The sequence below is a fragment of the Pempheris klunzingeri genome, chromosome 6 (genome assembly GCF_042242105.1).
Source record: "Pempheris klunzingeri isolate RE-2024b chromosome 6, fPemKlu1.hap1, whole genome shotgun sequence".
In the NCBI taxonomy this organism is placed as follows: domain Eukaryota; kingdom Metazoa; phylum Chordata; class Actinopteri; order Acropomatiformes; family Pempheridae; genus Pempheris; species Pempheris klunzingeri.
Window position 1 is genome coordinate 9,874,688 of NC_092017.1, and position 13,908 is coordinate 9,888,595.

Genomic DNA, 13,908 nt, shown 5'->3' on the forward strand with positions numbered 1-13,908 from the left:
TAGATTGCATTGTTCTGCACAGCTGATAATCCAAATAATATGAACACTGCTGAAAACTTTATTTTCAATTTCTAAAGCTCTTGAGTTTCTGAGTGCAATACAGACAAACGACAAAAGAAAACACTCAAAAGAAAAAGTGAAAGTTGTGAGATTTGAAACATAATTGTTAAAATCATAGGATAACATTTTCATTTCCTCCTCTCCCTCAGTACAACTTAGTAATATTGACTCTCTGATGGGATCACCATGGTAACAGGCCAGAGGGAGCCAGCAGCGGGCCGGATCTACACAGCATCCAAGGCTGTTAGCTCACAAACGCATGCACCCGATCGTGCACAAACACACAGCAAATGACAGAGACAGAACTGGACCACTTTGGAGAGACAGGGACCAATTGGATGACATTTAAATGGACGGACGCCGCGGCAGAAAAAAATTAGCTCATTTCCACCCTTCGTGACGCAGTTCAGACCCCCCTCTGGATACCAAACTGGGATCATGCTGAAACGGCAGATCGGCGCCTGTTGCGAATTGTATTTTTCACAGTTGAATCCTATATTTCTGTGAGAGCGGAGCAGGGAGAGATAAAAGCATCAGGAAAACAGAGGCTTCAGATTTACACAATCAGACCTGCTGCTCCAAATCAGCCATTAAGGCAGCGACGCAGCAGGAGAGGAAACGTATGCACAGCACCACTGCATGCTAATTGAGAGGTGCACTCTTGAGATGTGTGTGTGTGTGTGTGTGTTTGAGAAAGACAGGGGAGAGAAAACACAATTCATAGGTAGTATTTGCAATACTGAAGGCTGGTAAAATCAGAACCTGTGAGACTGAATCGATCAAATGTTTCTACTCATCACACTTTTAGCCAAGTACACATTCATATACTGTATTGTCTCTGCGGCTATTTTGTCGGTCTGCTTATGATCTGTACCGCAGGAGGGACATGAATGTTAAAGAGGCAAACATGACTGCTGGGAAATTACAACAAGCAGTTACCAAGTTACATTTGCTGTGGTGAGAGATCAAAAAGGGCACCTAAGACTGAAAGATACTTGAGAAATGTACTATTGCACTATTAAATAAAGCCGGTGGACCTTCAAGCCACAGATTTTACAAAGAACGATCATAGTGAAGCAGCGGAGGCAGAGACATCCGGACTTTCAATCCCTTAAATGGGTCCGGCACCAAAATCACTGGACCCTACACTTCCCATAATGCAACTCAATACCATTCTTTCAGTACACCCTCCCTGCCCAGTTAATGCTCTCATCTCTCAAACTCCACAGTGTCACTTTGTAACTCAGGCTTTCTTTTTAAAAATGTACAGTCTCCACAACGAAGCTGATGACAGCTGATTCTTAGACTTTACAAAGCTCCTCCAGAGCCACAGAAGACAAGTACAACTGTTTTCACAGGCTGGGAAGTTCTCCTCACGACAAGTGAGCTGATCTTCATATGTAAAGGGTGAAAAATAAGCGTGACAAAAAGAGAGAGACAGGGATAAAACGACTATGGTATGTCTAAGTCACGACGGCAGACAGGCTCCAACCTTATTGGCTTATGACCTCTTATGCCAGTCTAGTTGTGAGCTATGAGGACTTCAACTGAAAGGTGATTTTTGTTAAATTTAGAGAATTTCTAGAGGCTGGTTTGGAGGATTTAGCCACAGATGTTAGTGCTGAGATGTAAAAAAGGAGGAGGTTTTCCACGAGTCAGCATGAGGAGGAAATCAGTTTAAGTCAGTAGCTGATGTGTGTCAGGAGGTGTTCATGTGCCAAACTACTGTAGTTGAGCCAACCAGCCTGCGCACAAGAAGCAAAGTGAAAAATTTTTTTTTTTCACAAACATGCCATTTTCTGTTAGAGTGTGCCAAAACTGCAACTACAGCATTTAAAATGTCCTGCTTTAGTCTGCTGCTGATTCTCTCAGGCTTTGCTCTCCTCACTACTTCCTCTCTATCGATTGCTCTGCCCTCAGAGTCCCAGATCAGAGCAGTAAAAAGCCGAGCGAGACACTGGGAGCCAGACAGATATTCAAAGTCACAACTCTTCTGAGAGTGGAGGTCAAAGGTCACATTAGACAGATGGAATTTGTCTTGGTTTTCTGTAATTCAGGCCAGTCCGGATTCCTACATTTCCCTGCTGTCATCTCCTATAAATGTCTCCTTTGCTAAAATCTCACGCCGTCTCCCTCTCCCCACCAATCTGTCTTTGTTTTAATTCTTTAGTTTTTCATTTTGCTATTTAAAATCTTGTGATTTAAGGGGTGGAGAGTTTGCATAAGTCAGTAGCCTTCACCCATACTATTTACTGAGACTCATTATTTAGTTTTTATTTAAAGAAAACATATCAGGGAATTTATCAGACTAAAAAAAACTAGAAAAGCATCAGATAGAAGAAACACAATAATTTGGTTGAAAATTAGATTTTCAAAATACTTTTTGCAGCACATACAGCTGGTAGTTCATCTGGCACATAATAGGAAACGTGAACTTCCTAATTTTTCTCCTCTAGAAGCATTTTTACAAAATGTTGTTTACTTTGAGCTACAGTGATCACCGTCTTCTTACATCAGGGAACATTTTCGGCTTCATGGGGACATAAAATCCAGGTGAAAACTGTTTGAACAAAAAAATCAGGGTATTTTCCCATGAAAATGGTCAAAAACCCAAACGATCAACCCTAATGTACACAACAGCTGTTGGTTTTCCTCAGTGTTGCTTTGCACTGACATGTCGGCCATGTTTTCATGTAAATGTAGGTTGTGAAAAGCCTCCTTCATGGCCCCCCTTCTCACTGGGGAATTCCCATAATGAGAGACAAAACCAGCTGGACGCAGGTGTTCTGTATAAACCTGATACATTATTCTGCAGGGCTTCCCTCATCTCCTCCTCCTCCTCCTCCTCCTCCTCCTCCTCCACTTCTTTGTCTACATTCATATCCTCCCTCTTCCACTGCCTCCTCCATCTCTATTTACACATCCTCATTAACTCCATCTTCCTCAACCTTGTTGTTTTCTCTCCACCTCTGTCTCCACATCCTGCTCTTCATCATCGTATTCTCCTTTGCCACCTCCTCATACTCCTCTGCCTCCTCTCTTTATCTTCATCCTGCTACCTCTCGGCTGTCACATCACCTTGTCTGTCCACTTCCTTTGTCTCATCCTTTTCTTCCTTCTCCGGCTTGCCTTTCTTTATCCATTTTTGCCATCTCCTCATACTGCTCTTCATCATTTCCTCTTCCTCCATTAATCCACTTTTCCCCATCCTCTTCCCCCCACCCCTTTATTAAGTGGGCCAATGAGCAAAAGCAGAGGTTTCATCCACATTGTTACCTTTCTCACAAGTAGCTCCTCCATAGCTGGGCAGACAAAGACACACAAAGGAGCTGATCTCGTCAATGCAGGTTCCTCCATTCTGGCATGGATTAGACTGGCAGTCATCAATGTCTACAGGGAGAGAAAGGGGTGAGGGAAAGAGAGGGGGTGAGTCGGATTAGATACAAATGCACACACACACACAGCGCTTTCCAAATGGCTACTTTTTTAACTACCTGCCGCAGCTTGTTACTGAAAAAACCCCAAGAGATCAAACTTTTGGAGAGATTAGAGGTGTTTCTGAGAAAGTTATAATTAAAGTGAATTGATTGAACTTCATCAGTGAGCGGTTTGGGATGCACTGAAGCACATGATGCTAATTGCAATGTGTTTGCAGGACGTGCCACAGTTCTCCTGTCAAACCTGAGCCGCAAGAGCGAGACAGAGTACAGAGCGGGATGGAAGGTAGATGGAGAGAGAGAAAGAGAGATGTGGAGATTAGATGGAGGGAGGACATTCAGTTGGGTTAGCTTCCATCTTCAACAACAACACTGTCCGCGGTGATGCACCAGCCGTCTCGCTAGTAGGTACAAAAACTGTGACTAAATCCATTTTAATGTGGCCAAAATGGTGCAACAACTCAGATGTCATCTCATAAAGGTAATATCGATATCAAGTCTAAATGTTTGTGAATAACACACTCACTTGCAAATTCTCACATTTGCACATGCATATTTTGCAGAGGCGTTCCAAGGGTGAGAGTGCTCACTCTGTTGAAAAATGGTTACCGTATTTCCCTGGCTGATCTGGGCCTGGGGGCAAAATCATTAAAAACTGCAGCTGGTATCCAACAACTGAGTGAGTCCCTAGGGCCTTGGTGAGAGGTCATGGGAGGAGAGGGGAGGGGAGAGGAGGGGAGGGGAGGAGAGGGGAGGGGAGGGGAGGGAAGGTGAATGGAGATGGGGGAGGCAGGAATAGGTGTGAAGAAAGATGTGGGGAGGACAGAGAGATGCTCAGAAACATGGAGAATAGCGTTATGAGAGGTAATAAAAACAAAGGTGGGGGAAGTCACAGGAGAGGTGATATGATGCTGCGGGTCTGGGAAGTTGGCAAGTTTCGGGGTTGGATTACAGAGGCTTTGCAGGCAGACAGCGTTGGGGCGGAAGAGTCTGTTTGGATAAAACAGCTTGACAGCTTCATTGCTGGTGCCCGCTTTGGGCTGGCTGATATTAAAGGCAGAATTAGATGCAGGAGGCAGAGACTCAGCCGGACGAGTCAGAATGAGATGGCATTCGTGTTGGTTTAGTGTATCGCCGTATATCCACGCAGAGAAGAAAATACCAAAGCAGGGACAGCAAGACAGCCACATACATCTCGCAGCCCTCAAAGTGACTATGAATTTTAAATGTGCTTCACATAATCTGACATCTAGGGCTGATCAAACATTTTTATGGGCAGCAATAGAAAAGGCTTGATCACTTTTTTAGATTTAAAGGCCACTCCACTGAATTTATACAGACGTTTATCCATGAGTTTACTCATCACAAGGAGCACTTCTGAGCCTGTGAAAACCTGTAATGAGAGGTATCTCAGGGTGAGACTGCAGTACAGACAGTAGGTGTATGTTTTTTGAAAATGCTGGAAACTTAGGAGGCAGGTGTGTGAATGATGCTGTTGGGTTGCATCATGGGAAGTGTAGGAATGGCCAGTGTAGGAGCTCACATTTTTACACGCCTCTAGATTGACGTCAGTAGCAGCAGTCACAAAGTAAACAGTTGTTGACAGACTAGAGTATAATTGATAGTCAGGGGTAACTCACTGACAAACTAGGGCTGATTAATAATAATGAATTGCAAGAGGTATGCCAGTCATGTAAGCTACAAGAACCACAAGCCTTTATTACAACTTAACATAATGTTATTTGAGATAATTAAAATGCAATTCATCATTGAGACCCAGCAGTCACTAATCACCAATGAGTGAAAACATTAGTCTGTATCGGCCAATTGTGACAGTTAACTGCCATCAAACAAGAGCCCTCAGTCTCTGAAGTGATTGACTATGCAATGCTTGCAGTAGGGAGAGGCGAGCTAAGTTAATGGTGTTAAATGGTGTGGCGTTGAAAGGACAAACAGTAGTACTTCAGTCCAACCTGGCTTCAAGTCAGAGACCTGTCTGAGGCACTTAAACTGCCTGCAGGAGTCCATGTGCAATGACATGAATATAAAACACGGAACAATTTTAGCAAAATTCTTTTCATTGAAAAAGAAAACATGAAAAGACTACATGAACACAGATCCCTGAGTGAACCTCTGAGGAACTCCATTGAAATATGATGTATGATAGACACTGATAAAAAAACAAAAGAACCAACAGATGAGCAGACTGCCAGTACAGCTGTTGAAACACACACACACACACACACACACACACACACACACACACACACACACACACACACACACACACACACACACACACACACACACAGCTACTGGGCCTACTATGAGCATCTGGCCTCATTAAGCACTGTAGCACAGAGGTAAGGAGTCAAGGAACCCCATGGATTTAAGAAGCACTGGGTTTAATAAAGTACAGCTCTGAACATCAGCTATTAGAGGACCCACAGTAGGCAGGTAGAAGTGATCTGTCACAGGAACCAACATAGCGGCTCTCTAGGCATTGGCACCCGGCATAGACTGACCTTCATCTCATCAAGTGTACAGATGTCTGAGGAAATTCAAGCACAAAGATGGTCAATATGTACCAAGCTACACCAGTGCCACAGCTAGCACAGACCGTATGAGATGGGCATTTTCACTCACAACCAATCAAACGGCCACTTTGAACGTGACAAGATGGAGCTCTGGCAATGTGAGATTAACACTAGCTTCAGGTTACAGCCTGGTAGCCGTCGTTCCTTTTTGCTGTGTTTTGAACAATAAGAGTGGGGATCTACTTAAACGTGCATGCTAAATCTAAACAACTCTGAATAACATACCATTTTGTCACCACTGTGCACCATATGGCCGTGATGACACATTGTCCCTTGGTGTCTGTCTGTGTCCACTCTCCTCGCTTCCGTTCAGACGGAGCGATGAGGGCAACAGCGCAGCAGTCCTGTCCACTCAAAGTCCACTCAATGCCCACTCTGCCCAACTTGCTTAATGAGAGAACTATCCAACTTAAGCAGGTGTTAGTGTGTGTGTTTTTGTGACTGTTACTTGTGCATTTGTATGTGTGCGTCCATCACTCCCTGGCTCATTCCCCAGTACAACAAAATCAGGCCTGGGCACTAGTTCAGTCTCCAGGGAGTCGAGGAGAGCAGTGCTCCACTTATCTGCTGGCAGAGAAATGGATGGAGGAATAAACAGGTGCCAGCCACTGTGGTAATTGCTGGGTGCAGCTAACACACTAGTGACGCTACCAGCTTTTCTTTCAGCCAACATTATTAATTTGAATATGGCACGAGGGCCAGCAAATGAATGTGAAAAGTTGATGTGTTTAACAAAAAGGCAGAGTAGGTACAAATATGAAATTGGGGTGTAAATGTGGTTCAGCACTGATTGAAAAATACATAGTTTGGATGGGAACATTTGATTACAGGATAAATATGTGACCTGCTCTTGTTGCTTATCCCCGCCTCTGTGTGTGTGTTTGAGGATAGCTGGCGAGTTTGATGATGGAGGATGGGGAAATAGAGATGGAGGAATATGGGGGAGGATAGTGAGAGAGCAGCCAGACAAACCGGGGGTGGTGTCGGTTGACAGAATATCTAGAGGCTTACTGCAGGCATGTGTCGAAACTGGGGTATGAATAATTGAAAAGGGACACAGACAGAGATAGAGACAGAGGGAAAGAAAGAGACAGAGAGCAAACAGTAATCGGGTGTGAGAAGGCCCAGGGTCAGACTATCTCTATTTCCTTTTTGGGATTATTTGCCAGTTAAATAGATTACATTAAATTTCTATTACCTGTGTACTTGACCAGAGCAATGTCCAGCCTAAGATCAACTCCATCACCTGCCCGCCCTCCACCGAACACCGTCGCCCTTCTGTCTTCTCTATGACTTTGCCACCTCTGGAGGCTCTTTTTCTACTTTACAACAGTGAGATTTATGCTTTCAATTGTTGCCCGCGCCACAGCATTTGTGAATACTCAGGCCAAATAAAAAGTAAACAGCACTTTCTCTGTTTTATAAATGAGACCTCAACTGCAATCGGCAATTTCATGGCTGTGAATCCTTATGGGTTTAGCCAACAAGAGTCTAGCAGAGAGAGAGCGGGAGAGTCCACTCAGAGGGTTATAAAGGCTCGGAAAAAAGGAATCGATATTTCAGGCAACGACCTGCATGCATTAAAACATGGTATATTATTTTAGTGGCCAAGTAACTATACCATAAAAACCACAATGTGGTTACATACTATAAGGGAATGTCATCTACTGTAACTTTCTACTGCCGTCCTACATTGTTAAGTAGGAACTGATTTTTGAAAAGTGCAAATTCTGTCAACTCTACAGGATAATAACATGAAAATTTACATATTAGATATAGTGTGTTTTCCTTTCAATCATGAGGAAGTGGAGAACATCCTGTGCTCAAATAATCAGAATAACTGTGGCAGATTTTCCAGAAGATTTAAGAGGCTTCTTCGTCTCCACATAAAAGATATTCGCTTGAAATCGCGTATCAGGACTCTTAGCGAGTATTAGAGAATCCTGAGAGGTCTATGGATTAATTAAAAGCCCACATTCGACACAAATGACAACATGAAAGCACCACTTGGTGGATTTGAAGCTGCTGGCAATTTTTTACAGCACAAAATACTCCTATTAAGGTGTCAGTTGAGCAGCATAAGGCATGGAGATAAAACCAAAAGTTTCTCTTATACAGTGAATTATAATGAGAAGAGATCGATAAATTCTGACATGACACTATGGATTATGAAGATATAAAGTCTACAATCGAGTCTTTAAAGCCACTAATTATTCTTGCCTTTCAGTGCTCAAGTGAAGGCTTTATGAAGAACTATTTGGTCTTAAGAACTTAATTTTCTCAATTTGATTAATATGCAATTTTCTGCTAAGGTTTTAGTTAAAGTTAAAGTTTGGGGTATTTCACACAAGTGTTTTCCTTATTTCTGAGTTTTTGGGAGTTTAACTCATAATAAATAACTCAAATTAATTTTTAAACTGAGTGTGGCTTATTTGAATATTTAATGTTATAGAGAAATACTGAAGATTGGAGGCCAACTTTAGAGGGGCTTCAGTACCTCCCCTTAGTTGCACAGACAAAGCCTTTTCTAGTTCACTGATGAAAGCCACGGTCTGTATTATTATCTCTGCTCATTAAAATGAACTGAATGCTGTATGACTTCTTTTGGTCATCTTTTTGATTGCGTAGCAGTGAGTTTTCTTTTTCTTTTTTTGTCCAATTCTCTACTCAAAATGCTTATAAATATTCACCCACAACATCAAATAAAAGAAAATGTCAAAGCGAGAAACAGTTGAGATGTTTCTCACTTGGCATTTGTTGGCTTTGACACAAAAACAGCTACAATTTCCTCAGCATGAGATTTACTTAGGTTCATTCTGAATGTAGTTTTATGTGACTGCTTTTTCTGTTTTTTATGTAGCTGGAGTGCAGTGGAGAGGGAGTAAATGGGCCAGCTTCCCCTTTTGAATGGCAAAACTACTTCAAACATCTATCGCGAGGGTCAAGACTGCAGCTTTTTGCCTGTCAACCTCGTGATTGTTTGAAACAGCAGCGGGAGCAGTGAAACTCAGGGCTACGTTTGACTTTTTTTTTTTAAAAGCTATTTAACATTTGAGGGGAACTTTTGAAGTGCTGAAGAGTCCTGTTGAATCCAAATGTCCCGGGCGTAATTGCTTCCGCAAATTGTGAAGAGGACAGCAACGGTGAAAAAAGTTAACGAGACAAATAAAGCGTTATAGAGACAAAAACACATTCATGAGGAGAATACGAACATTCACACAAAGATTGAGGGAATACATCCATTGAGGACAAAAATGAAAGATATTATTGTGCAGATATTTACCGTGCGACATGTCATTATGCACGTCCGTGAGCGGAAGGTGGAAGGTGAATAACATTACACGTTTGTATATAATCCATCTGCACCAAACCTCTGTTGGTGACAGGCACGGACGTTTGCAAGCCAGCCAGTTTGTCCTAACAGAGCTGGAAAAGCATTTTTCTATGTAGACTAAATGCCAGACGTACAGATCAAAGAGTAGTCTGATCAATTACACAGAGAACCTCTGAACCAGTAAATGCCACCTGGAGACTTCACATCTGACAGGGTGGTATGGAGGGCATGAAGGGACACTATTAATGCGACAGAGGAAGACTGCTTTCACCAGCTACGTGGAAGAAAACCTGCATTCATGCAGGCTTGCTCCCAATCACTCTATCTGTGACACACACCCATACAGAAACACTCTCTAACAAACACACTGGGTGCCAGTCTGCCCCCTTATCAAACCACAGCAGTGACAGATCTGGTCACCCGTTTTACATTTTCCTAATTGCCTCCAAACCACAGCCGACATTATGTAAAAATAAATTGACATGACATCCTGTAAAATGCAGGCTTTGAAATGGAAATGTTTGTCACACAAAGGTTTTTGCCGAAAGGCTCTTTGTGTTTGTCATCTTTCATTGTGCGAGACCCTGGATGATTGACTTCCTTTAGCTAGCTGAGGGGCATTGACATTTCCATGCCCTTCTACAAAGATGGATACCTTTCTATTGAGCCGTCGCTCGTCCAAACAGCATGCCCACTCAATGGACCATGTTGTGTTGTGTCAATAACTATAATGCTGGTGTGTGCTCCGTGTGTGCAGTGGCATTAATGAGAATGAGCATAAAATGTTTCTTTGTATGTTTGTATGATTGCCTGTTTCTGTTTGTGCAACGATTGTGTGTGTGAGGAGTGCAGGACAGAAGGAGTTTCTAAACTCTTTTAATGTTTGTATTCCTGTGTGTGTGTGTGTGTGTGTGTGTGTGTTTGCTGAATGGATGTCCACAGCTGCAAGCATAAACTTGATGTGTTTGTGTGTTTAAGTATGTGTGTGAATGCAAAGTCACTCGCTATGGGGAGCGAGTGGTGTTCTTGCCGCGCACTTATAACGGCAACAATAACTTAAAGCTGCACGATTTGATATGTTTTACTTACCAATGGATCAAATGGACATGTGTCATGTGAAAGGAGTTACTTGTAGTGATGAACGCAGACAGAATTATCACCTCGCTCTGCATTTTCCCTCAGCTCTCCAGAGTCTTTTAGCATCTGTCTGCTCATTGTTTTGGTTTTCTGGTCTGCCACTTTAATATTCTGGTTCAGCCCTCACAGCTCTCAGACAATTAACAACTAGCCGGTGAATATAATGGAGTATTTAGCAGCTGATAAACCAGATATTTCTCTCAGGAGTTGGTGAGCACCAACACAATACTAAAAAGAGCTCAAGCACTGGGCTTACATTCACCACATGGTCAGAAATACAAAATCAAATGAATGCTAATGCTGCTTGAGGTCTGCTGGATGTGTAAAAATTGCTAACAGGTTTGCCACAACAGGTTTAACAACACAGTGATTCTCCACAGCTTACAATAATAGTATGAGCCACTGACAGAGGTACATGAAGAGGTAAAGAGAGCCACGTTAACAATGAAATGACTGCTGTGTGGTTGTGGTAGAGAAATATAATGGCAACTCTGAGCAAATTTAAACTTACTACTTCAAGCTACAGCCTATAAAATCTGATAAGGTCCAGGTCGAGACAGCATTGAAGTTGGGACCATCAAATTGTACCATTAGACATCCTTCCCTTGTAGCAGCCGAAAAATAATACAAGAGTTCTCCGTGTAAAAATGGATTTCTGTCTTGTCCTAAGATTAGTTTCTTCTGCCATCTCAGGGAAAAAGATGTTGGAGCAGCCCGGCAGAGGAGATTTGAGAATACAGTAGAACAAGTGTTCTTTTGAACGTTTTCACCTCCATATTTTGTACACTTAAAATTCATTGGTTGCAACACGAAAGCTTGAGAATCAAAATGACCGACTTAAAAGATATAAAAGAGTGGGAACAAGGGGTTTAGTCCATAAAAACTATAGGATTACTATCAGGTTAGTATAGAATTGTAATAGATAATGCATTTCGGGATTTCCAGTGAAACACTATATTTAAGGAACTTTTTTAAAATCAAACTTGACTTGATTTTGCAATGTGTGTGTGTGTGTGTGTTAGCGTTAAGCTTATAGAAGTGTATGTATGGTATATGGTATTACTTAATACAAGCAGAGAAATCTAAAATATGATTAGATGACGAAACAATCGCAGCTCATGGTCTATTAAGTAGCTTTTGTCAAGATTTTGATCATATCACATGATCTTTACTATCTTTGCCCAAGAGTAGAAGTTACTAAACGGCCTTTAAATTGTTAAGACAAAAATGCTGAATGGGAAAAACCTCTGCTGGTCAAGATTGTGGGATTTGATTGAAAACTGCTACTAAAAGCTAATAAAACAACAAATGGAGGTAAAGAACAAACAGTGATGCTCACCTATTACATAATTCACTTTTTCAGTGTTTATTATGGGTTTAATCTAATATGCAATACATATTGGACATATCTGCACCTTTGTACCTGCCAGCTTCTGAATGTGTGTGTTTATCTGAATGGACGTGTGAGTCGCGTTCCTCTCTTTGAGTCTCTATGTTTGTGTGCTTATGTGTGCGTCTGTGCGAGCAGCACACTGTAGAGTCCCAGGCCTTCAGCTGTGTTTGGGTGCGGGTGGATTACAAAGGGATCAGGATCAGCAGGGAGAAGAGGAAACAGGCAGACTACACAGCAGCTCTGGTACAGCCCAAGGCTCTGTGCTGCTCTCCAGAGAGCTCAGCGCAGCGCTGATCAACCTATCAGTAGATCCAGCGTCTGGAGAAAAGTCCTTCATCCAGGGGTTTCTGGTGAAAATAGAGAAAATGCTTCATCCCTTTTACTTGGCTAAGATGTTAGGATAAACATGGATATGTTACCTCACCACTAGACCCAGACGCAATTATATCTAGGAGCCCTGACGATGTACTGAGAGCCGCACGCAAGCAACAATCCAAATTGTCGAGGTTTACCAGATTTTCTTGTGCGTCAAGGGGAAGCGAGCAAAGTGAGCCTGAAACCTGCCTTGTAGACATTTCCCAAAAAATCACACCGCAACATGAAATATAAAAACAGGAAAAGGTTCATCTTAATTCAAGTGTTGCAATGTGGATATGTGAATGTGCATGCCTCAGTGGCATGCGTGTGTGAGGATGCGTGTGCCCACAGTATGTTTCAGACAGGTCTTCGCTTTGGTTGACAGCGCTGCTGCAACATTCATAACAGCCTGGGAAAATGTAATGAGGTAAAGTGTCACAACATCTCACATCGGTCTGCTAGCCTTCAGTTCTGACAGCCTAACTCCACTCACTGATGCTGTGTGTGTGTTTGTGTGTGTGTGTGTGTGTGTGTGTGTGAGTGAGTGTATTCATTGGCTCCATCTTTAGTGTCTGTTTATATTTTGTGTGGGAGGGGACCAGTGGCCAGGAACAAGGAGACAGGGATGGAAGAAGCCAAGCAAGCTGCCACAGTGCCACCAGTATCATACCGCCTCACTCTCTATTTCTGGCTCCTCGCAGAAGGAGAGAGAAGGATGCTGGAGATAGTGGAGGACTTTAACAGGAAATGCAGAAAGAGAATCATCAGCACAGATGCTTTTTTTATGTTTCCCTCTGTTCTCATCCATTTCCTTCCATTTATTTCTCTTCCTCCACAGTCATTTCTTTTTCTCCTCCTTTCCTCGCCGCCTTCCATGATTCATTTTCATTAGTCTCTTCGCCTTCTATTTTCTTTCCCTCCCTCTGGAGATGTCTAAATGGCAAGTTTATCCTCCTATGCCCTGTGGGTCTTACCAGGCTAATTTCCTTTGAGTTAGGAGGGTTTACAGGTGTCCCTTTAGGGCTCCTGGTGTTAGCAGAGGTAGTGTCCCTCTGGGCCATGTAGGGTTTGGCCCTCTCCTTAACAACTTTATCTGCCCGAGATACCTCAGCACAGCTTAAAGGAGCTACAGGTCTAACCCTTCAAATGGATTGCTTATGTTCTCATTTTGTTCTACCTCCTAATTCCTAATTTTCTCCATCACAGTATTGCTCCTCTTCCTCTATCCTCCATCTGCCTTCCTCCCTTTCTTCCTTCCTTTTCCACCATCCCTCAGACACCATTGCTCTATCTATTGCTTTCTCCCTCCTTTGCTTCCCTCTTGCTGTTCATCCTTCCATCCCTTCCTTCTCTTTTGGTCCTTACTTGTGAAAGTGTACACACTTAAGAAATACAATAACTCTACTCTTAAAGTAGAGCAGTTCCCCAGAGGGGTGAATGACAAGGCTATTCTCTGCCTCCTGTCTCTATTCCTGACATACTTAAAGAGGAAATGGTAGAATGAAATTATCTATTTTTTCCTGAGCGCTGTCAGGATCAATTAATCACTGACATTGAAATTACATAAGCATGGGTTTCTGAGTGGAGGAAGCT

General features: G+C 42.6%; 1 protein-coding gene across 1 annotated transcript in view; it reads right to left on the reverse strand.

Annotated features, from left to right (window-relative positions):
* Window positions 1–13,908, reverse strand: part of ncanb (neurocan b) — a 94,912-nt gene that overhangs the window by 24,425 nt on the left and 56,579 nt on the right. Inside the window, exon 10 of the mRNA XM_070832165.1 lies at window positions 3,337–3,450. Within this exon, the coding sequence (XP_070688266.1) occupies window positions 3,337–3,450 (114 nt within the window). The remainder of the gene's footprint in view (window positions 1–3,336; window positions 3,451–13,908) is intronic.